The 24,856-nt window shown below is 46.3% G+C and overlaps 1 protein-coding gene across 3 annotated transcripts in view; it reads left to right on the top strand.

Annotated features, from left to right (window-relative positions):
- TAPT1 (transmembrane anterior posterior transformation 1) overlaps positions 1 to 24,856 on the top strand; it is a 51,773-nt gene that overhangs the window by 9,531 nt on the left and 17,386 nt on the right. Inside the window, exons 1-5 of one of the 3 annotated variants that reach the window (XM_036227540.1) lie at positions 1,300 to 1,418; positions 12,658 to 12,823; positions 13,890 to 14,008; positions 22,288 to 22,450; positions 24,700 to 24,835. In XM_036227540.1, coding sequence (XP_036083433.1) covers positions 13,893 to 14,008; positions 22,288 to 22,450; positions 24,700 to 24,835 — 415 coding nt within the window. In that variant the 5' untranslated portion in view covers positions 1,300 to 1,418; positions 12,658 to 12,823; positions 13,890 to 13,892. Of the gene's footprint in view, positions 1 to 1,287; positions 1,419 to 12,657; positions 12,824 to 13,889; positions 14,009 to 22,287; positions 22,451 to 24,699; positions 24,836 to 24,856 lie in introns of those variants that run through there. The other 2 variants (XM_016138433.2, XM_016138436.2) reach the window with 2 other exon arrangements.

Genomic DNA, 24,856 nt, shown 5'->3' with positions numbered 1-24,856 from the left:
ATGGCCTCTGAGGGAGTATGACAGGCTGGGAGTAGCTGGGATCGGGCATTATTACCAGCTTAGCTTCTCATCTTGAGATGGCTAGTTACAGCCACGTGGGAAGTATCCAGCCTCCTTGGGCCTCACTTTCCTCACCTGCAATGAGATGACTCTGGCTGGGTTTGCTTTGGAGGAACAGCAGAAACAGGTGGGCAAATGGAAATATCCCAGGAAAGGGAGGTCTTTCTAATCTGGTCGAGGTTCTGCTTTGTGTGACCTTCTGTTGTAGGGGTTCAGATGTAGATTACTTTGAGCTAAAGGCAACCGAGACCCTATGGGCTCAAGAGAAACTTCTGCCTTCCCCCAACCCCCGCCCCAACCGCCACCCCAACTATCTAGAAGATTTAAAATTAGGTCCTGGCCCATGATAAGAGTTATTAACAGAAATAACGTCTTTACCTATCTGCATGGCAGGGCAAACTAATAATTAAACTAACAATTACTGAACATGTACTTTTCTGTAGTTATCGTTGGAAGCCCCAGGGTGCCTCACCTCTTCCCTGGCTCAGAATGTCCTGTATGCACCTCATTTTCCCTTTCTGCCCCCGAACCTCTCCTGCGTGGCGTCTCTGACTCATGTATGCAGGGTTCTCGCACATATGTATGTAATGGAATTTGGTCATTTTCTCTCGCGAATCTCTCGTGTTTATTTGAAAGGCCTTGAGGGCAAAGGACAGTTCTTCCCTCCCCCACGCCCTGGCCAGCTTCATGTCGGTAGGCCTTCACCCAGGGGACCGGCATTATTTAGACACGTCTGCAGAGATGCCCCACGGCCGAAGTTGCACTGGCATTCACATACTTCACCCACGTGGTCTTGGACCGAAGCGTTGCCTGTTAGGTGACTTGGCTTCCTTTAAAACAAAAACAAAAACAGAACAAAAACAAAAACACACACACGTCCATTTTAGATATCCTTGCTGTGTACTCTTTTTACCTGCCTCCATGGTCCTGCATCACCCGTAAGACTCAGGACCGGGCTCTCACAAAACACTTCCCTGACTCTCCTGGCTCACAGCAGGTGTCCTTTCTGTATTCCTGTGGAATTTTCAGTGTATGCCACACAGGGCAGGCGTTTTCTCAACGATCTTTGCTGATGATTTGTGTGTAGTCGCTCAGTTCTGGGCACGTAATTATAGGTTACTTTGTTTTACTGTGTTTTATATATGTATCACCTGTGGCCCCGGCTGCTATGTAAGTTCCTTGATAAATACTGTTCTTTTTGTTTTGTGTCGTTTTCTTTTCCTGTAGAGCTTTCATTGTTGAGGTTCCTCAGTGCTGAACTAACGAGAGGGTACTTCCTTGAACATAATGAGGCCAAGTATACAGAAAGAAGAGAGAGAGTATACACTTGTTTGCGAATACCAAGAGAATTGGAAAAGGTACTTTTTTTATTTTCTATTACCAGACATCATTTTGAAAGTATGCCAACGTGTTAATTATGCCCCCAATTCCCCCCCCCCCCCGCAAAATGTGAACAGCGTGAGTTGAGCTTTTAAAATATTGGAAATAATGTGATCATAAATAATTGAATCTATTAGAGAAGTAGAAATTACTATGTAGGAAGAAAATTTAAAGAGTATAATTTTAGTGTAAGGTCCAATGATTCTTAACTTTGCTTCTTCGTAAACTTATCATATTTCAGTTTGTGTCCCATCCAGAAAACTTTTTCCAGGGAGTTACTCTCCACTTACTCCTTTCGTTTTCTTCCGTTTTGTTTTACTAAAAGCAGTTCTTTTTTCCATTCAGCACGATAAATTATTTAATTTCAGCCTTTTTAAAGTTTTAGTTTCCCCGAAAGCCCTCCTGTTTAGAAACGCATGGAACAGTCTCCTCCAAGAGAAAGGCGGTCCGTTTCACTCTCCGCACAGAAAACGTCACGTTGTAAGACAAGCGTAGTGGTCACAGCACTAACATCTCTACACACGCTGTTCCCTGACTCTGTCAGTCTGTCAGGACCAGTCGGCTAGGACAGGAGGCCGCCTTTTCCCCTCTGCATTGCTAGAGCTGGCCACTACAGCTGGCAGTTCCAAAATTTCTTGCTAGAAGGAAAGAATTATGAAATAATGTCGGCGTTAGCGACATTAAACCATGCTTTCAGGCTTCTGTAGCAACACGAAGCTTTCATTTCAGCCGCTTCCTCAGTCCTGCCTTCCGTCGGAGGGGCTGTCAGGAGACCCTGGCCGCTTCGCGTACTCAGCGGGTCGTACGCGGCGTGCAGGGCACGTGGGGCGTGAGCGCCCACGTCTCGCGTCCTTTTCTCTCCGAAAACCCAAAACCCATCGGTTCGGTAGCAGGAGGAGAGTCCGATGTAGTGTGACTGACAACTTGAGACGGGTGGCCTTACGTCGGTTCTCGGTGGCGTGTCACGTGCTGAAGTTTTAGGGAGTTCCGTGTTGGGGTGAGATGTAGAGAGCTGGGGAGCCAGCGGAGATCCTGGGGGGAGCAGGTAGGACAGTGCGACCACGTTGCCTCTGGTTGCAGTCGTTGAATTGCTTGGTTCTAACTGTACTGTTGCTTCTCCAGGGAGCTCTGGGGTTCCAGGGAGGAACCCAGGGGCCGGTAGCTGAGAAGGTGGGTGGAGGAGTGTGGGGGGTGCTCCCTGCACCCTCCGCCCCCCGGGTAGCAGCTCTTCTACTTCGTACGTTGGAGTTGATTTAAGATTTTATCGGGGCAGGGCTAACGTTTCTTCTCGCAAGAAAAGTAATTCTTGTGTCTTTCGTAGTACACTTTTAGCATGCGCTTCGGAGCTTACCTTTTCTTCCGTGATGAGTCATGAGATGGATGTGTGAGGACACACTGCAGAGGCCGTTGGAGGGACAGTCCGCTGTGGCCTGGCCCGCACAGGACAGTGCCGGCCCAGTCAGTTTTCACCCACCTGGTCTGTACAGAGGGATTTTCCCCCATCCGTCTGAGCAGTTCGGGACTCCCATTTTTCTCTGGGGAGAACGCAGGGATTTGTTTTTAACCCACAGCCAACCGTGAACACACCCAGGGGACTGCTTCAAAGCAGGAGTGTGTCTGTCTCGCTGGCTGGCTTATTTTATTACCTTCTGTGACAAAAAACGAGCAGTGGCAACATCCTCTCGTAATTCTGTCGTCTCATCAGAGGCACGTTCAGTGCACACGTGCTTTATTAGCCACATCGAAACATCAGGCAAGTCTCCGAGTAGATTTCTCACAGAAACTTATCAGCGTTCATGTTGGGGTGAGCGTTAGGTTGTCTTCTGGGGAAACTGCCCACAGGTCTTGATAAGGCTTAAGTGTAAATCAGTGTTCTTCAGACCGTGATCCATTTTAAGACCACTGATGGATAACCCATATGGTAAGTTGCGATCAATTAAGAATAGAGAAAATATTAGAGTGCTTTGCCTGTACTGAGGGTAATAGTTTCTTCATGAAACTTTGGTTTCATTTGTACGTATGCAAAATGAATACTGTCCGAAAAGTTGACGTGACGCTGTCCCTGTGCAGTCATGAGACGTTTCTATCCCCGTTTCCCGTGAGAGAGGCCGTCGCTTCAGGCCAATTTAGGAAAGCTTGATTTCGTCTCTTAGGACAATACTTGAGCAGCTTTCTTGTTTAAAATGCACGAAAGGAAGCCATATAGTTCAGCTTAGAGCAATTTCTTCTAAACTTTTAAGTGAAACATAGAGGAAAGGAGAGGTAGATTTCATTTTCGTTCCAGACTTAACTGTCTCTCATAACAGCATGAATTCAGTCTGATTCCTCTAAGGCCTGTGCTTTACATGAGTAGGGCTTTACTTCAGGCTTTTATTATAAGAGTTGAGAGACTGTTTAGTCATTCATGTTAATCTAAATTATTTATTGGTTTATTTTGTGTTTATGTAGTCTGATCTAATTTACAATACCTTACTCATTTTTGTTCTCGTTTTTGTATTTTCACCTTGCCTTTTGAGGAAGAGAAACTTGATAATTAAAGCGCACTTGCTTCTGCAGGGGTTGTAAATACTATAAAACATGTTAATTAATGTTTATACTTTAAAGTCAAGAGAAAGGTCAATTTAGTATCTCTTACTGAACCTGTTTAAAATGTAAAAAAAAATCTCTGATTTTTGTCCAGGGCTAATTTTATCAGCTGTATGAATCCAAAACTGCAGGAGACAGTTAAAAAAAAATACTCATCATAGTAATTTCTAAAACGGCCTCATATGTTTAATGCTAATATAAAGAAATACAAATCACTTGTTCACTTATTTATTTTCTGTGTTTGTTTTGAGTACTTACTGTGTTCCAGGTGCTTTCATCTGTGGAAGTACAGAGATAGACACACGACTTGCGATGGTACTGGCAAGGTGGCGGGAGGAAGAGATGGATTCTGTGTGTGCGTCACAGGCGTGTGTGCGCGGGGGGGGGGGGGGTGCGCTAGGACGATCCAAAGGTGGGACGGTGTTAGGTGCACACAAGGGCCAGGTACACGGGGAAGAGAAGCCGGATCCAGTGTGCTTCGGGTGGTTAAGCTTGAGGAAGGAGTTCAGACAAACGAGCTTTGGAAGGAAACTATTAAATTATATTTCTCAGGAATATTTTTAGCCGTGTACATAACAGAATATCTAACAGTGGCTTAAACAAATAAGATTTTTTTTTTTTTTTAACAAGTCTGAAAGAAGGAGATCATGGTTATTCCAGAAGATCAGTGAAGCCAGCCTGGACTCTAGTCCTTCTTATCTTGTAGTTGCCATCATTGGCACATTGGCTTTCAGTCCTCTCTTGCTTGATGCCTTTTAGAAGAAAGATGACAGCCACCCCCTCAGGCATTACATCTGCATTACAATCCGGAAGACCAGGAGATGGGCAGTGCCGCCCTTGCCCTTGTCACTGTCCCTTTCATAAAGAATGCGAAGCTTTCCCAGGAGCCCCTCAGCATACCTTTCTGCCTACGTCTCGTTGGCCCAACAGAGTCACGCAGGCGTCCCCAGATACCAAGGACAGTGAGTATTATGCTTTTCCAACAAAAGGAGAAACAGATTGGGCATGGTTTGCCACCCCGTAGAGGTATGCTTCTGAAAATTAGTATAGCAGCGTTCAGCGTGGATTGGAAACCAGAGAAGCAAGAAAATCTCAACTCTTTGCGTGTACGTGATCTTTCCTCAAATTAAAATCAGTTAATTTACCTCTTAAGAAATGTATTCCTCATGTCAGAGGTCATGATTATTATAAAGCCTTTCGTCAGAATTACTTTTCTGTGGTTACATGTTTATGTAACCTCACCTATCATAGAAGTTAAAACTGAAATAAAAATACATTTTCGAATTTAATTGATAATTCTACAATTTGGGAAATCTTTTATTTCATTGTTAGTTTTTGTACATTATATTATTTAATACATTATTTTTAAAAGTTGAATTCAACTTATCAGTCTCAACTGGAATTATTTGGCTGTCTTAAGAATCCAGTGAGTTTTTATTTATAAGCTTTTAATTTGTCAGGTTGACGATAACACGTATTGCTATAAGTATAGGATAGTGTTATTTTTAGACACAGACTATTATTATTGAAAGAGAAAGTTTGCTGTCGCACAGTGGATTATTTTGGGTCAAGATTCAGTGCGCTTAGCTTCTCATCTCAGGTCTGCAGGTTATAGCTCAGTGGCCCGATCGAGGTCTTGAAGCTGCTTTGGTTTTGACTTTCTTCGTGTGAGGCTCAAAGGTCGGACGAGGTCCTCTCGAGAGTGCCGATGGCCCCCGACTCTGCGGGTGAGTCCGCCCGCGAGGAACAGAGGAAACGGGAGTGGAAGGGAAAGTCACGGAGAGGGAAGTGTCTCAGATCTCGCTGAGCTTCGCTCTTCCTTGAGGATCAGAGGCGGTTACAGAAGTAATTCAGAAAGTTCCTTCCAAAATAGTGAGCTTAATCAAAATGTCACAAAAAGCGTTGTGCTATTTCTCAGTATAAGTTGTTTGTTAAGAAAGTGTAGTCGTAGCCACAGGTCCACCTGTAATGCAGTAGAACAGCCCTGGGGTGTCATGGTGGAACCAGCGGAGGCTCAGACCTGTGCTGATGGCCGCGATTTCTGGGGCATCACGAAAACGTGTTTGGGGAACCGTCCCTGTCAGCTGTGCTCGGCACACGGCTCTCGTGTGTGACGCACCCGCCGCGGATGGCCCGCCGCGGCTGCTGAGACGCGGAAAGCCGTGGCAGCCGCACAGCGCCCCATCCCTCGGGCTGGGCCGCTGTGGCCCCCTGTCTGCCTGAGGCTGGTGCCCCTGCTGGCGGACGTGGTGACAGCAGCTTCCATGGGCCTTCCGTAGCCCTCACGTCCTTCTTAACTCCAGGGGACAGGGCCAGTTGGGCAGCAACACCAGCAGCCTGCTCCAGAGGCTGGCTCAGAGGCGATGGGGAAGCGGCCCCCCACGCGGGCCCTGCCGGGCCTCCTGTAAGCCCTGCCACCCGCTGGGCCTGGAGAACCCGCCACACAGCTCTGGGACGAGCCGGCCACGTCTTCAGGCCTCCGCCCCGTTCTTCGATGCATCTGAAAGACAATTTGGGGCTGTGTTTGTCTTTTTGAATCAGTATCTCGTTTCTGTCACATTAGCTTCGGAAGTGATCTTAAATTTCTCCTTTCCCCTCTCTTTCCATTCGCTATATCAGGCCATCGTGATCTCTCACCCAGGCTACATTATTGTCCTTTTTAACTGTCCTCGGCCTGCCGTAGTGCTACTGATCGTGCCCTAAAAAGTGGATTTGCACCGAGATGTATGATGGTAGCCTTGAGCAGCCACTAAGACCTCTGCTCCTTAGTGTCACGTGGACGTGCCATAGGGTCCTGGGGACACCGCCAGCCTCGTGCACCATTCCAGCCTCTCAGCAGGAGCGACGCAGCCCTGTGTGTCCCTTGAAAAATGCCAAGTGATGGTCCCTGGCTCCAGGGTGGTTGTGAGGATTGATTAATGTAGGTCAAGTGCTTAGACTATAACATGGGTTGGAAATAAGAGAAGCAGGAAAGTCTCAGGACCTTGCAGTGTGCATTGTGAAGGGGACCAGGGTTGCCAGCCCAAACTGTGCCTTTTGGAATATTTATTTTAAGCTGGTTATTAAGAGAGAAAGACCCAGAACCTTTGACGCCCCCACCCCCTGCCTTTCCCGCCTAGGAGATTCAGGCGGAAAGGCCTGTTCCTGAAGGGAACGTAGACGTGCTCACCTCAGCCTTAGGCAGGAACCCCCACCGCAACCCCATTGTCCCGGGCTGCCTGGCCAGAATTTGCCTGCCCGGTGTGTCCTGCTCCTCCTCGGCCACCTGTGAATGGCCTTTTTGCCCTGAAACCTCAGACCCCGGCTGCCCCCTTTCTCCTGCATCTGCGGTGGCACGCAGACCCCGTCTGCCCAGTGCGCTTCGGGTCTCGTTTCTTGGGACGTTCCCGGCGTGCGCATCTGTTGTAAACTTTGTAAATTTCTTCTGTTAACCTGTCTCTGTTAATTTGGTTATTAGCCCAACAGGAAGACTTTAGAAGGTGGGAAAAGTATTTTTAGCCCCCACAATAGTCTCTACATATTAAAATCTTCAGTCGATTGATTTATTTACCTCTAAGAAATTTGTTCCCCGGGTTAAATATATGTCAGATAAAGGTTGCAATTGTTGTCAAGGCTTTTATCAAAATTACTTTGCTGTCTATGATTACATACGTTTATGTAACCTTGCCTATCATAAAAGGACCTGGCTCACAGGAAGCCCTTTGTTCGCCTTCTAGAGTATAGACTTCTAGGGGCATGAATTTTTTAATTCGGGTGAATGAAAATTATTTTATTATAGCAACGACCTTGAATCTGCCGTAATTGCAGTCACTCACCAACTCTCTTATTGGTAGGTAACCCGTTCTGCTTGACATTCGTCTGGCAACAGATCCCGCATGTGGGTCCGTTGAGAACTTGGGCACACAGGCGAAGGCTTGTGCCCCTTAGTCACTAAGGGGGGTTCGGGCCCTCCATCCTGGCACACGGCCTCCCTCTCCCATCGCACCTGTGCGCCTCTTCTCGTTTGCAGTCTTGTCCCTCCTCAGGGTGCCGGGCAAATCTGGTGCCCGCCTCGTCACCCCCATGGGCGGTCTCTGCCGACTCCGCCCCTTTCTGCTGTCGGCGCACCTTCCCCACGGCACCCTCCACCCCACCCCCACACCACCCTGCTTCCAGGCACTTCGTTCATCAGGCGCTTGGTGCGTGGCCTGTGCCCAGCTGTCTAGATTGTGAATTCCCCCGGGAAGCCGGCCTTCCCAGTGACCGCCCATCCCGCCCTGTGGTGCTGAGCAAGACGCGCTCTCTGCTCTTGCTGGAGCGGACCCAGGGCTTTTCACGACGAGTGAGACGGGCAAGGTGTGGGAAACCCCCCTCCTGCTTTGCCGCTGCTTTCCAGCTCACACTGGACCGACGTCCTTGGCTGTGGGGCGGTGTGCGGCGGGCAGGATGGTATTCAGAATCGCCAGAAGGTGCTTCGTCAGGTTCCGAGAGGCCTAGTCCGGAATCATCGTGCTGCTTTAATTTTAGCCATAACATTTGATTTTGAAATTTCAAATGGCATTAACAGGAGGTTAGAGATTTTTCTCAAAAAGGAAGACATAGTTTTGTTTTGTTTTTCAATTTAAGAAACCTTGCTCCATTCCTCATAGAGAGAGGCTGGCATTTTTATTTATTTCGAGGCCAGTGTTTCTCAAATGGTTAAAAGCAGTAGTAGTGGGTTCACAGTGGATGTGCTCAGAACTGGTTGTGGGCGTTTTCACTGTCATGTGATGTTTTGTTGACCTCCAGGGTTACATTTTGTAGTTTTCTTAACATTGAAGTTCTTATGTTCTTTTTTAAATACATAGTGCCGCATGCAGGGGCGAGGCTGAGGCTGGAAGCCTGAGTGGCAGGTGTCATCAGCAGGACAGGCTTCGGTTTGCAGAGCCTTCTCCAGCCCCACCGACGTCCGGCGCTGCCGCCTCTGCTGCTCCTGCGCCCCGCCAGTGGGGGTGGGCAGCCCCCCACCTTTCCGGGAGGGGAAGGCGGGCCGGGGCGGTGCAGAGGGGTGCCCGCACGGTGCCCGGCCAGAGCCTGGCTGTATCGCCCGTACCCACAAGGAGGCTCCGAAGTCCTTCCATGAGACAGAAGGTCCAGCGAACACACAGTGGACAGTTCTGTCCTTGGATTGTTTGCACTTAATTCCAAAGAAGAACCTCAAGAACGCTCTCATTAGTTAAGCAGAGAATTATTTTGAAATAATTATTTTTTCATGTAAATCTTTATAACTCTCTGCTCTGAGAGTGGAATGGAATAGCTGCCGTTTGCGACAGCGCTTTCCGTGAGTTTTCGGGCAATGACCTCCAGCGGCTCCAGCTCTGGTGCTCTCTGCAGAGCTCCCCGGAGGTGCTCGGGACCGGCTGCCCTGCTGTGGAGGCTGGCGGCTGGCCGGGGAGGCACCTGAGCTCCAGCTGGCCCGCCCGTCCCAGGCCCTGTTTTTCAGACGGTGGCTTACCACCTTTAGTGGGTCGTGAATTTAGGGAGCCCAGCACTGTTTTTAAAAAGGGACATAGAAAATATCAGCCTGTATTTCATAGACTACAAGTGTTATTTTGGCGAAACTTTTCTTTCGGGTTTTTGAGTGTGTCTATGAGTGTGTGTGTGTGTGTGTGTGTGTGATGAACTGCAAGGTAGAGTGTATTTTTAACTGCGGGTTGTGGTTAGAACGTGAATCCTCTTCTTTGGGCGCTAAGCTTCTTTGCAAGACTCCGACCTTTTCGCAAGTGGACACGTTTTTGTTTAGCTATTGCAGGGTCCGCCACATCAGAGCTGCCCACCAGACTTTTGATTGAGAGAAAAAGCGGGGGACAAGTCAAAGAGCAAGGGTCAGCTCTGGGGAGTTTTCACATAAAACCTCGTGTAGCATTTTGTCTTCCAGGAAAAGCCAAAAATGATTTCTTTCTCACGTGTTTTCATTATGCTTTGGCTCTTTGCCATACTTTGAGTGTCTGCTTTTTGTTATTTATGTAATAGCCAGTTCAAAGAACTGACATGTTCATGATAGGACCTCTCCCCAGGTGAGATACTTGTCATCGTACAAGGTGGATAAGGCAAGGCGAGCCTGGCGGGGCCATACCAGAGGAGAGGGGAGGAAGGCGGGAAGGGGACAGGGGAGGGACAAGGACCCGAGACACCGGGCGTGACTCAGCCAAGAGGGCAGATTTCCACCTGCGATCGAAGGAAGCACATTCCAGAAGCATCATGTTGCTTTAATTTTAGCCACAACTTTTTATTTATTTTGAAATTTCAGTTGGCTCCTGAAGGCAGGAGCCGTCCGTCTCTCAAAAAGACACAGTGGCCTATGACACTGTTTCATGTATTTCCGAGGAAATGTTTGTCAGGCATTACTCAAGACTGCTTGAATGCTTTATGGTTATTTGATTTAAATTAAAAGGAAATAGTAATTGCCCATTTTGCCAAGGTGTCATACAGATTACCTGAAGATGTGAAAGTACACGTTATTCTCATTAGTAATATGTGCTCAAAGCTTTTAATTCTTAATGACACGTTTTCAAAGCTAATAGTAAATCATAATGTGAAATTTTTATGCTTTTTGTTAGATTCATTAAATGCCTATTTCTGCATTTTTGATAGTACTAGGCCAACTGTCAAAAGACGAGTTAGCTCAGAGAAAGTGACATTAACTCCTATGCCTACTAAAAACAGCAAGGAAGACCTTTTCTCCCGGCTCACATGGCTTCGGGGAGGGTGGGGTCTCGGGTCAGACTGTGTGAATGCCAGCGCCTTCGCTGTGGCCCACGGCCTTGGTCAGGGGTCAGCCGCTGTGAAGCCGTTAGGAAGGTTAAGAGGTCAGCATGTGCCTCTTGCCCGGAGAATCACAGGCGTAGGAGGCATTCTCGCACAGCCCCTCAGACTCCTGGGTCACCATGCAGGTGAAGTGAGAGCCGCGGTCACCGCCGGGCTTGCCCCCCGGGCAGGGCGCCAGCCCCACGGTCGAAGGATGACTGCGTTCAGGATTACATCCCGTTTACTTTTTTCGGAAGTTTTCTCATTGTTATCTGTAAAGAATTTAAAAGAGTGCCGCACCTCGTGAGAAAGTGAGAAATTCGAACAGTAGGGACAGTAGCCGGGCCACTTCTGCGCATTCCCGAGCCCCGAAAGGCGTGCTGCGGGCTTGTGTGTGGGGCGCGCCCACATCGTGCAGCGGGCTTGTGTGTGGGGCGCGCCCTCCGCCCTCTGAGGACCTCCTCCTCCTCCGGTCTCGGCCGCCGGCTCTCCTTCCCTTCCATGTCAGTGCCTGTTGTTTCGGCAGCTCCAGTGTGAAACGATCGCATCGATCTTTTGCTGGCTGAGTGTATTGGGCTGGTTCACAGTGTGGAGGGCGGCCCATCAGTTGCTGGCATTTGCCATAAACAAGGCAGCGCACGCTCCCCTAAGCCACAGAGACGGGGGGGGGGGGGGGGGGGGGGGGGCCCCCTGCACTTTTATTCTTCACAGTTCCTCCCCCACCCCCGCCTGCTCTCGCTCCTCCCCTGGAGAGCGCCCTGCCCCACCCCACTTCTGCCCGCGTGCCCCAAGGTCCTGTAGTCTTCTCAGATGTCATTAGGGTCTCCTCCTCCATGGAGCTTTTTCTAAACCTCCCCAAGCGGGGCTGGCCATTTTCTCTCCAGGGCTCCGCTGCTCCCTGTGTCCTTAGATCCGTCATAGGACTGTCGCCGTGGCTTTGACCTTTGCCTACATGCGGGTGTCTCTGCCGAGATTCGAATCAGCTTACTGAGGGCAGGAACCTCATCCTGGAGTCCTGCCTGGCTTTGTGCCCACCAGGCCGAGCGTGTGCCTCGGCTCGTAGCAGCAGAGTGGTGGACGCTAGATGCATGAGTGATGTGTTCATCCCCAGTGTGGGGTCCCAGGAAAGACAGCTGCTTAGCCCCTTCCCCACACGTGCACGCCGGAACGCCCCTGGGAACGGCGGGCTTCTGGCTCTTCTGCCTTTGCGGTGCGCCCATCCGCCAGCGAACAGCAAAGACTCGTCAGCGGCCAGCAGCTTTACGCGGACCCTGCTCAGTCTTCTACAGCAGCGGTCCCCAGCCTTTTTAGCACCAGGGACCAGTGCTCCTGTGGGAATCTGATGCCTGATGAGCTGAGGCGGAGCCGAGGTGCTGATGCTGAGGCGGTGATGCTGGCGCTGGGGAGCGGCCGCAAAGACGGATGGAGCTTCGCTCGCTCACCCGCCACTCACCTCCTGCTGTGCAGCCCGGTTCCTCACAGGCCACGGGCTGTACGGGTCTGCAGGCTGGGAGTTGGGGACTCCTCTTCTACCACACTCCTTTGTGTGCAAGTGTGTAAAAACAGGGACACAGACACAAGACTGTGACTGTGCTGGCGGCAGAGATGGGTAGCGACTGGCCAGCTGTCACGGAGGGAAGGCCGGAAGGTGCTGTCTGCTGCACATGGCAGCACTCAGCCTTGCGCGTTCTTCATTGTTCAAAATGGGCAACTCGTTAAACAAAAAGCTGTTAGGGCCTCTATGTTCGGAATGTTTTTATCTGGAGAGAGAGAGGTGTGTGTGTGTGTGTATCCATCCATATATATGAGAAATATATTTTTGAGACATCTTGCAAAAAATTAATAGAGTTTATCCTTCTTTTAAAGGTGCACTGTTAGTTTACAAAGGCCGCTGTAGCAAAGTACCACAGATGGGTGGCTTAAAATCGCAGTTCCGGAGGCCAGAAGTCGTAACAAGCTGGGTCCTGCCGAGGCCTCTCCTGGGCTGGTGCACAGCCGTCTTCTCCCTGTGCCTTTGTATCATCTTCCCTCGGTCTGTGTCTCTATCTGTGTCCGTATCGCCTCTTCTGATACGGACACACCAGCCACACTGCAGTAGGGTCCACCCTGAGGACCAGATGTTAACTAACTACTTCTTTAAAGACCCCCGTCTCAAAGTAGAGTCACATTCTGAGGTCCTAGGATAGGGACTTCAACGTAGGAATTTTTTTTGGGGGGGAGGGGGTCACAATTCTGTCTGTAACAGTGTGGATTTTAACTTGAATATATTTATGTAGGACAGTTCATTGACTAAGGCTACATGCGGTGCTATGTGTGAGGGCATACACATAGTACCATGCTTGTGTGTCACACATACAGGAAGTCACCGCTCTGAACAGTTACAGAGGTTGGTAGCCTGGATTTGGCTGCTGCTCCAAGGCATCAAAAGACTCCACCCTCCTATGAAATGTAGTCTTACAGTTAATAGGTAAAAATGTACAATATTACAAAAAAATAGAAAGGATGTGGTAAGTGCACGAGAAAGGGGGAGAGATGCCAACATTAGCAGCTACTCCTCCACTTGAGAATGATTCCTTCTGAACACGGCACGTTCAAGTGCACGTGAAATGCGTTAAAATTAGTAATCAATTTACGTATTTTAACATAAACAGTATTTTAATACAATGTGTATTTCAGTCTTTCCCGCCCATGACACAGGAAATAGCAGAATTATGAAGAGTGTAGTTAGAGTTGAAAGGCTTTGTCCAAAGGTTGTCTGCAACATCTTTGAGGTGTGAGGAAGTACTCAGAAAGCCACGTCAGGTGTGCTGTAGCTATGGTCGAGGGCAGCTTGTCTTTTGAGTAATTGACTCCCAAAAGTGGTAAACCAAAGGCTCTAAGGAAGAAGTGCAGATTTGTACTTTATAAAAGAATTTTCTTCATTAAAATATGGCTCACATACACAGGTAGAACTATTAACTTGTTATTCCTACATCTGAGTTATAAGAAATGACTTTCCCACCAAGTGGAGAAATTCCGTGTTTGAAATTTTCATCTGTAATTATTTCGAGAATATTTATTTTGCGTTCTGTTTTGTTTTCTTCTCTCTCAAAATCCAGCTCATGCTGTTTGGGATCTTCCTGTGCCTGGACGCGTTTCTGTACGTGTTCACCCTGCTTCCTTTACGAGTGTTCCTGGCACTCTTCAGGCTCTTCACGCTGCCTTGCTATGGCTTAAGGTGCGTTTAAGATCACGAACTATTTGAGATGTTTACATTATTTTTACTACTAGTAGTTGTTAATCTAACGACATGGATAGTCTGTGCAGAATAGGGATAATTCATACACTTTCGTTCACAAATAATGCTGTTTGTCTTTTTGATAAATGTGTTTATATGATATTTGTACCTTGTAACACGCATTTATTTTCCGAGTGATTTTGAGCCAGAACCTTGCTTTAGCCAGTGAATGAATGTTCCTGGCGCAGGAAGCTTTGCGAAGGAAGCGTAGAAGGGGCCAGGAGCTGGGGGCAGGAAGGGCCTCACCGCCTCGGCGCTGCCTCGCCCTGCACCTTGACTTTCCTGAAGGCCACCTGGGCGTCATCTGTAAAGTGAGGGGGCTGAGTTCTAGGCCGGGGCATGGGGCTGGCGGAAGGACGGGTTGGTGTCAGAATATCCTAAGGAGCCCTTACTGCGGGGGTTCCTCCTCCATGCCATTGAGAGTCACGGTCTCAGTGGCCTAGGGAGCCTCAGGGACTGATGACAGGTGAGACTCCCTCCGATTTGTGAGAGGGCAGAGCTGTCGAAGACCCTTGTCTGAGTGGAAGGGACCAGACAGCCCGAGCCAGCACTGGCTGGCTGGTGAGTCGTGGGCAGCTACTTGACTTCTCGAAGCTAGTTTCCCCATCAGTAGAAAAAGAGGATGTTGAGAGCCCAGCATCTTTTACCACAGAGATTGGGAGGCGTAAAAAGAACACCCCGTGTAGGAGTGCCCGGCTCACAGGGGACCGGAACAGAGGTTGGTTTCCTTCCCTTTCTTCACCAAAACGAGGAGCAATAAAATGAAAATGCTAAGCTTATGTGAATTTTGACGTTAGAAGAAGCTTGGACTTTAGCTTTCTTTTTTGTGTAGTTCTGTCAACATGTCTGCACTCTGTGTATCCACACCCTGTGCCATTATTACACACTTCTTAGCATAGTTGCCCAAGTTACATTTCTAACATGTATCATTGTTCTAAATACATTTAATCCAAAACTTTAAAATGCTGAAATAGACAATAACGTGTGAAATGTCACTGAAATGTAAAGTAGATGACTGTCCCATGATATATAAAATATATTGTTATTATCCATGACTTAACCATGGAAACTGAGTTACAAAATTACTGGTCAGTATACAGAATTATATGTTGATTTATTTTTAAAGGACAGTCATGGAAGATTCTGTTTTAGAGTAGTAAATAAGCATATAGTTAATAATTAGTAAGCACTGAGTAACATTTAGTTCCTTTAAAAAAGAGCCTTACTCGGTTTTAATAAAGAAGAAATCCTAATATAAATCGGAAGAATATATTAATTATGATGATCATATTATGAGAGTAAAAATTCTTTGCAAGATTGCTCAGAGTAAGAATTAAGGTCATTGTTACATGTGATACTTTACATTCGTAACCCCTTACTTCCTTCCAGAATGAGAGAATTATGTTATATATTTTGTTAATTACATGTTAATCAGATGGGAGAATCTTTTTAGGAATTTACCATCAGCTTTAAGACATTCAGGTACACCCCTTATGCCTTTGGGAGGGTTTTTAAGAGGCTGTGTTCAGATGAATCTTTCTTAAGACATTTGTAGCGTGGCACTTTAACGTTGGCAAAGCCTAACCTCATATTTTCTTTTATCGCTGTTGGGAGCTCAATAAAATCATTATTTCAGTTACCTTTTCAAAAGAACACAAAAAAAATCTGATAAGACATTACTTAAATATAAATCTTCATGTGTGATTTCATGACAAGGGTGGACGCTTGGACATGTGATGACGCCAGGTGAAGCTATCTGACATAAAATAATGTCACGTAGGATTTTTTTACATCTATGCTATGAACCAGACTGCTCTTTAGTAATTCTTCAATCCGCAGTGCAAGGCGAGCTTGTGGTCTAGCCATCGTTAAGTGAGTGGCGTAAAGGCGTATTGTGTTCTCGGCCACTGGCATGATGAGATCGAGCACTGAAACGATACATGACCTAAGGACTCTCCCCTGGGGTGGGTCCTCCGTGGTTATGTGGACACACGGCGGGGCTCACTGAGTAAGCGACAGTGGGGGTTTGCGATGGTTTCGAGGCCCTCTTGTTTTTTTAGGCTCTTATTTGAAGACCCAGCTCCTTGTTGTACAGGCATCCAAACTGTCATTCCTGTGTGTCCCTTGTCACTTGGGCAAGCAGGGCACCACAACAGCATTAGATAAGTCTTTCAGTGTTTTATTCCAAAAGCTAAAAGTGTCGCAGGGAGCTGTGAAGTCCTAAGTCCCCTCCTCCCGTGTGCTTGATCGTGAGTGGCAGGGGTCCCTGGAGCCAGCCCATTCTATATGTTTTAAGACTATGTTAGGACATAAAGTGAAGACGATTTTTTTTTATATTGCTTTATACTTCTCTAAATTAATTTCAGTAACATTTAAAAAGTTATGTTCTATTTTCAATGTTTTTTTTTTTTGCAAAAATAACACTAGAGGGCAGCCTGTCACTACATTTAAGACACATTAAGTTTCCGTGTGCAAACAGTTCTTGCTTTTCTGCAGTTTGAATTAACTGAAACATTATATTTTATGCTGTCACTAATAAACATACGCTATATATAAAATATGAAATGCAGTTAAAATTATACAACAGAACTTCAGCAATTTTGAACACCCCATGCGCGTGCAGGCCAGGTTACATAATCTGATCACGCTGTCCGCTGTTTTAGTGCCTTCGTATGCGTCATCAAAATTGGATAATTGGTGTTTACAGTAATGTAGGTTGCAATTTATATTTTCTTTGGCAATTTAGAAAACAGTGTCTTTCGAGCATTATTTTTTAAAGTACCAAACTTGAAATATTTGAAACTTAAAATGTGAAAAATTATATCAAGAAAGCTTTGGTTAATGTCACATCTAATAACTTTAAAATCCTTTAGGAATATGAAAATACATTTTATTTTTACAAAGTTATTATTCAGAAATAGCCAAATTCTGCCGCCTTATAGCTTTTCTTCCAACCTCCTCTGCTCCCACTAAAGATTATTTGATCTGCCTCGCCTGTAGCTGTGCTGCGTTCCGTCTTTTCCAGCAGAAGTGCTCTTCTTCAGTCCGACTTTGTGTTTTCAAAAGGATAAGAAGACATTAAAGAGACCAGCAAAGAAGTTGTCTGTATTTTTTTTTCCTGTTTTCTTGTTTTCACTATCTTCTATTTCAGTCTTCTTTCTATTAAAAAAAAAAAAAATGTACTGTCTTCCGAGTCTCTTAGTTCTTTGAAATGATTGCCCGTAGAGGGAGGGAAGGACATTTGCCAGACCAATCCAGATGCCGCCATGAACACAGTACCCATTTTTTGTCTCGGCCGCTGTCCGTTCAGCATCGCGTCCGTGTGGAACGATGTTGCCGCCGCCTTTCCGTGTCTGAGATCCATGTCTCTCGCCTTCCCTCCTCGCAGGGTTAGGCCTGGTGCCGCGTTAGCGAGAGGTTCTGGAAAGCCGACGGCCTCCCGGGTTTCCCGCCGTAGAGTTTATTCTTTGAGCCTATTCCTAAATCTTCTGCAAACTTGCAGTGGTTTTTGGTTTTGGTTTTGTTTTTTGGCAGTGGGGCAACTAAGTACGTGCACAAGGACCGTCTGCCCCCCGCCAAGGCTGAGCGCCGGGCGATGCTGCAGCCCTTATGGAGAGCCGCCCAGCCCTCACCATGATTGCTCTGCTGGTGGGTGTGTTGCCAGCTTTTGACCATTAAAATATCGTTTATTTTTAAGATGTTTGCAGGGTAATTATCTGGACTCTGTAGTTGTGCGTGCGGTCTGCAGGGAACGCACCGCTTCCGTAAAAGGTATCCATCTGTCCCTGGTCATCTCGAAAATACTAATTTGGAATCATTCCTAATGAATTACCAACCTTGAAAAATCTTTGTTCTTAGATATTTTATTATAGACCAAAGTAAACACACCCAAATTCTTTAAAAGCAAATTCAATTGTGTATTTCTTTCCTCTTTCCCAGATAGGGTAGTATCATTTTAGAAAAACATTCGAGATAATTCTCGAATTAGGGTAATTTTTTTAATGATGAGGACATAGAAATCAGAATTAAGTTTTGGTTCATTATATGAGGCATCTGTTTCTTGGAGGAATGAAAGTATTTTGTTTTTGTTTTTTTAGAAAAATAGACAGCTCTGTATTATGCTCAAAGAGATACCAAACATAATTTTTCCAACTTTATTTATAGAATAAAGAACAGACAATCGTATAAGGGTTTAACTTGCCTGGAATTTTTGCGACTCCTCTTTCTTCCTAAAACTTGTGACTTTATTTTGTTTTAGAATTCTCAATCACATTTGAGTTAAAAATTAAGGGAGATATAGAGAAAAACGATGCTATCTGGTGCCAAGAACTGGTAGTTACTTCTGAAAACTTTTAGGACATATTAGACAGTAATAAGTGTTCAGTAGGTTTAAGAAATAGGTGCTAGAGTAGTTTTCTTTTACTGTTAGAGTAAATATAAATGCGCAAGCCAGTTTTCTGAGATGCCATGGTTTTAGGCATAACTCTTATTTGAGGCTTCTTGGACTTTTCTTGAGAGGCAATTAGTGTCGTCTTCTTTTGAGAGTTTACCTTATAAGAAAACTTTTGTCTGCCAGAAGAATTATGAATGTAAAATGCTTAAGGGTTTCTTAACCTATTGTGTTTCCTCTCTGTGCCTTACCTCCTTCAAAATAGGTGAACGACCTAAGACTGCGGTCGTCCACACACACACTTGGTAGGATTTCCTCTTTTCAGACACGGGCCTTAACCTTGGCCTGGATGGTTCACGCCACCCCCGTGGCACAGGCAGGGGGAGCACTAGGTTACTTCCTCCGGGGAGACAGGTGCGTCTGTCATTTCGTCCTACCAGGGCAGACCTGAGTGGCTGATTTGTAGAGCGGTGTATTTGTTTGATTAGAGAGTCTGCGTAACATCAAGTTTTGTTGTCCCGTTTCCTCGCCTGACGCTCTAAGTAGCGTAGCAACATCACAACCTTCTCTCTTTCTTTCTCTCTCGTGAATCAGACCGAAGGGAGGAGCACTTTCACTTCCTTTATAGAGTGGAATGTGGTGTCACAGGGACTCCTCGTGGTGAGTAAAACCCTGATTTTTCCTTCTACACTCTCGGCCGAATGAACATCGGTACAAACAGATATTAATTATCATAATTAAAAAGCCCGGCGCAGGCGGACCGCCCGGAGGGAGCGCGTGTGGTTTCCCACCCTCACTCGGCGGCGAAGCTCCGTCCACGTTCACACAGGGCCTGACCACGACCGTGCTCTCGCCCGCCGTGGGAACAGTCACGCGGTCAGCGCTCTTCGTCCAGCCTTCGCGGCAGCCGCTCCGCCCCCAGTGCCGCAGCAGTCGCGGGGGCTTCGTCCCTCCCGCACACGCGGCTGTGACCTTGTATCGCTCTAAACACCCAGCGTAGCTTTCTCAGGCCAGTTACTTTTTTCCCGAATGCGGTTTGAAATTATTTTAAAGCCCAAGGAAATTTCTAATCATTCAGTTTAAACCCTTGGTAATTATTTTTTTATCATATGTCATGAAAACTTAAGGTTTGAAATTTTCAGTTTTCTAATTAAGGAAAACATCTTAATCTCAATACTTTATTCCAGTTAACTTTAAAATTATAAAAAGACTTCTCTTTGTTAACCATATTTAACATTTTACTTTTTTTATTTCAGTAATGTTTATATTTATTCCTTCTTTCCATAACCACAAATAGTTTAAACTGTGAAAGGAGGTAGAGAAAGAGAGAAAGATCCTGCGTATGTATTTTATAATGAAATATCATACTGATACCTTGGCATGTTTCAACACCAATTCGAAAATTAACCAGGCAGGGTCTCACCCCATTTCTCTTGAGCTCATTTGTGATGTCTCTTCTTTCTTCTTGACCTTTCTGTCCGAGACTAGTTTTCACTTTAATCTTAGCATGCTGTCTTCCTCTAAAGAGAGGGAGGAAAAAGCCGACCCTTGATTCTATACCTTCTCTCTTGTTCTGTTCCCATGCATTTGTGAGCCCTTCGAAACAGGAACGCTTCAGTTGGTAACTGTACAAATCCAGTGGATGTATTTGAATGAGTAAAAGATAAAATTTAGAAACGTGGAAAGTTTGGGTTCTGGAAGACTGCTTTAACTTGAAATTTTTTTTAAATTCTAAGTTCTGGTGAATACCTTGTTTGGTATGACTTGTCTTGCAGTAACTCATAGCCAGCCTGTAAATTAGATTAGTGTGTTTTTCACTGTGCAGCAGCTTACTCCACTTATTTATGCCTTCGTATGGGGTTTTTAGCATTAGCAAAATGAATCGCCAGTAACTGCTGTTTACCAGGTATTAATAAGGAAGAACTTTGGCCCGAAAGTATTGTTCAAAAGCTAATTTAGAGTTGATTAGCACAGCTGTGGATTAGCTTCTTATGGAGTTGGAAATGCTTATCAGAATGTCATCTAAAAATATCCTGGCAGAGGAGAAAACAAATACTGGGACGGGTTCAAGATGTCACAAACCAGGTGAACATGTTGTGAGGTTAGGTGTTTGCTCAGGGAGCCTGTGGTATATACATAAGTCTTTAAAATGCCAGCTCACAAACAATTTTGTTTTATCTTTGCATTAACAGGTCCATTTATATGAAAACGTGACCTTTGTTTCTTAAGAGTTCTGCTTCCTTTATTTTTTATTTGAATAATACTCTGTAGCCACCAACTGTGATGGAAGAGTTTCACCAGAGGAGGGAGTGCACGGAAAGCAGTGGACCCAGTGGTCCATTGTCCCGCGTTTTCTCTTTCTTAGAACTAAAGAGCCAAAATGATAAATGTTTGCTTTTTAGCACAATAATTTTTCCAAATAGATAATATTAAATTATGCTGAAAGATAAAAGGTACTGGGTTGATTCATGTAAGTTTAAATTCCTTTTAAAGAAAGGTCGGAAGTGGGGGACGGTAGTGAAGAGCCTGCCTTCCGGGGGTCTGGCTGCCAAGTTCACAACCCGGCCCAGCCCTTAACCGCATCAGCTGCCTGGCTGCAGGCGCCTGTGGCCGCTCTTTGCCCCAGCTGTAAAATGGGGTGGTGAAAGTACCCTCCTCACAGGATTATTGTGAAAACTAAACTGGCAATAGGCAAAGCACTTAGAATGGTATCTGTCACCTAGTGACTGGATTGTAGCATAAGGTGTTTACACAGTTCTCTGTTGTTTGTACAACCTGGTTTAATCCTAGGCAAGGTAAAGTTCACTAAAATTATTTATGCTATATTTAAAAGTTTTAATTATCATCTTGGTTCAAAATGCATGCTATTGTTGATTTGGGGATATAGATTTCCAGTGTTTGGTAGCTCTAATTTCTAACAGTGACTGTGTTAAATATAATAATTCTTTATAGATTTACTGATGCATTGGTCCTTTGCTGCAAGTGTTTATAAAGAAACACATTTGATATATACGTTAAATAGCCCTTTACCTCTTATAAAATTGCTTTGACTGAGATCCCTTAACTAAGTAGATGCCAATCTAGTACCAAAAGCTCTGAGTATGATCTTCGACTTTAGTTAGTTATCAGAGTCATCCTGGTAACTAATGCAGGTTCATGCATACCGCCGTCCTTTTGTTCCTGTTGTTTTCTTTAATCCATACAACATGACCCATAGTTCCTAAACACAGAGGCCTACGACTATTGGTGATTTGTGACTTTGAGCTATGCCGACGCCTCATTTGTCCCCTGGCTGTCGCAGAAGAGACAGTTACACGTGGGCCAGGAGCCCAGGAGTGTTCGAGATGTCCCCTCCTCTCATCCCTTGACTTAAAAGTGTGTCTAGCTCCAACCCACCACAGTTGTAATCCCCCTCCCATTTTTAATCCTGTGGGCATGAGGGCAGAGAATCGCCCGTGGCAGAGGCCTGTGTCCTGGGCTAGATGTGCGGAGCTGGGCGATGACGTCACTGTGGGTTCCGTGAGGACAGAGGGCAGCGTCTGCCTGGGGGAGGGGGACAGCGCTGGAGGTGTGCTAACTGCTACACTGTGGAACTGCGTCCAGGCTGCCCCTTTCTAATCGTAATGCTGGTTTAACATCTTTATATTCTGTACTTGGGCAGAAAATTTCACCCTCTCGAGTACCCAGTTATATGACATTCTTTGTTAGTTTCAAGTTTTTAAAAGATTAACCTAATTTTCATTGCTTTTGTATGCCAGCATATGTCTAATAAAGATTACTTTGAGAATTTATAAAGTAAAACTCATATTTTATTACTTATATGTTGCAGGGACAGACGCTTGCTTCAGCCTGCCCAGGTGTGTGACATTTTGAAGGGTGTCATTTTGGTCATGTGCTACTTTATGATGCACTATGTCGACTACTCCATGATGTATCACCTGATCAGGGGGCAGTCAGTCATCAAGCTCTACATCATCTACAACATGCTGGAGGTGAGCAGGGCCCCCCGTACCTGCCCGCTCAGTCCGGCCCCCACCCGCACGGGCTTGCCGTACAGAGCGCCTTCCTGCCGGCCCTGGTCAGGGTGCATCCAGCCTTCTGTGTTTGTCCAGTCACATGGGGACCCTGTTAATGCAGATTCTGATGTAGTAGGTCTGGGCTTCCTAACGGCCCGGTGCCTGTGCTGCTGGACACTCCGGATAGCAGGGCAGGGCATGGTCTTCAAGTGGGAAAGGAGGGCTCCTGCTACCAAGGCGTCAGTGCCCCTTGAGAATGTGAATTGCCAAATGGTAGAGAAGTTCGTTTGCAAACTCACGGGAAACCCTTGTCTACTTTTGGCTAGAACTTTAAAAACTACGAAGAAAATGTTAGGATTATACATATGTTTGCTATAATTTACATTTTAAATTGCTTTGAAATTTGTATAGAGGGTAAGTAAACATGTTTCCGAATTTCTTTAAGTACTCAACAGTTTTAATATACCTCACTTTAAAAAAGCAGTCAGGATGTGAAAATCTGTATTTGTATATATTAGCAAAGCAAAGCGATGTTTTCTTTATAAGCAGAATCTTAATCAAGTTTTTCAAATAGTAAGCTACCCTACATTGTATAATAAATTTTTGAGATTCAAATTGCATTTTTCAATACTGCTTTAAAGGAGCATAAGTGAGTACTGCCTATCTTAAATTAGCCGAGAAGGAATTTTTCCTAATGAGCGCACGGACGGGGCGACGTGGGGGCTGCTGGCCTGTCTGCTGGAGGCTGCGCTGTCGTGATCCGCGGGAGCCTCCCGCCGCATCCTGGTTGCTCCTGTTCATCACGGTACACGCCGTGATGAACAGTGACTGAGGTAGTTTTAAGGCGCCCCCCAGCTCCCCTGTTCTGGGCTCGATGCTGTGCGCTTGCTTCGCCCCTCTGGTGGGGTGTGGACGGGGGCTGTGGGTGAAGTTTGTGATGCGGCAGGCCATCCTGCTCTCCCCTCCCTGTCTCAGACAGAGGGGCCTGGCCACCTCCTCTCCTTCTGCTGTTCAGGTGGCTCTCGGTGCCAGTGCCCTGCCGTCCCTCTGGGCGGCTTTTCCCTGCTCCCAACCTGGACATGGGTGCCTCCTGGTTTGCAAAGCCCTCTACAAAGTGGTATTATTACCATTATTAGGAAATAGGTCAAGAAAAAGGGTTATGAATTGCCGATCAAAGGATCAAATGGTTTTACTCACGTCGTAGACTCACTTTGACGATGTGGTTTAAGCATAGCAGCCAAGAAGTGTCCAGGCTCTGGTCCAGAGAGGAACTGCCCCCAGCCCTGCTGACCCCGCCCACGGCGCTGGCCATCAGGTGTCTCCGGTCCTCAGCTTCTCGTCTGTAAAGTGCAGATTCGAGGGGAATTGTGAGGCTTGAACGAGACAGCGCATGGAAAGGGCTTAGCGCAGCGCCGGGCGCGTGGCGGAGCTCCTGCGTGGTGGCTGCCGCCGCCTCTCAGCAGGCACTGAACTCACGTGTCTCGTGTGCCACGCCCTGCCTGAGACCCTGAGGCTGCAGAGGGGAACTAAGCTAGTCTCACGGAGCTTGCATCCTGCAGGTGGGAGGGAGACAGGACACGAGGCGGTGTTGGGGAACGGTATACGCCGTGATGAAGGAGAACAGAGACCAGAGAGCCCGGGACAGGCTTCTCCTGCGCATGTGCCGTTAAGGCTGGACCCAGAATGATACGCCGCCTCCTCCTCCTTTTCATGGGCTTCTCTTTATTTATCAAACTCTGTTCGTGGAGATCAGGACCCGAAAATGTCTTTAGGAAGTAAATCTGCACATTATATTCTGTATAATAAACCTCAAACAAGTTACAGCCCCTGTCGTTTACAGTGCTATGCATGGAGTGAGTCAAATGGTATAGTTGTCCTAACGGATTTAAGTTTAAATCCTGAATTTGAATTTAGAGAGTTAAAACCAGAGGACCTGTGATTTTGATGTGCCTTCTCCCTTTTATTTTCGCCAGCATGTAAGACTCTTCTTGTTACAAATGTAGCTAATTAGACAAAGACTCATCAAATAATAGGAGAATTTGAGCACTCACTGTGTGTCAGGGAATAAAGACATGTCAGTGAATAGATAAACCAAGACCCTGCTTGGAGCTTACCTTCCAGGGATTTAAAAAGTCAGATCTCTAGCATTCGAGTTGCTTCTGAATTTTAGTAACATAGTTCAATGGAGTATTGAGAAACACCTTTCCGATAATTTTTCTCTTCAGGTAGCAGATCGTCTCTTTTCATCATTCGGTCAAGATATATTAGACGCTCTCTACTGGACAGCGACAGAGCCCAAAGAAAGGAAGAGAGCGCACATCGGGGTGATCCCTCACTTTCTCATGGCCGTCCTCTACGTCTGTATCCTTTCCGCCTTATCGG

The sequence above is a fragment of the Rousettus aegyptiacus genome, unplaced genomic scaffold, assembly GCF_014176215.1.
Source record: "Rousettus aegyptiacus isolate mRouAeg1 unplaced genomic scaffold, mRouAeg1.p scaffold_m13_p_10, whole genome shotgun sequence".
Lineage (NCBI taxonomy): Eukaryota > Metazoa > Chordata > Mammalia > Chiroptera > Pteropodidae > Rousettus > Rousettus aegyptiacus.
Note: the sequence above shows the minus strand (reverse complement) of the source record. Positions and strands in the feature narration are given on the sequence as shown.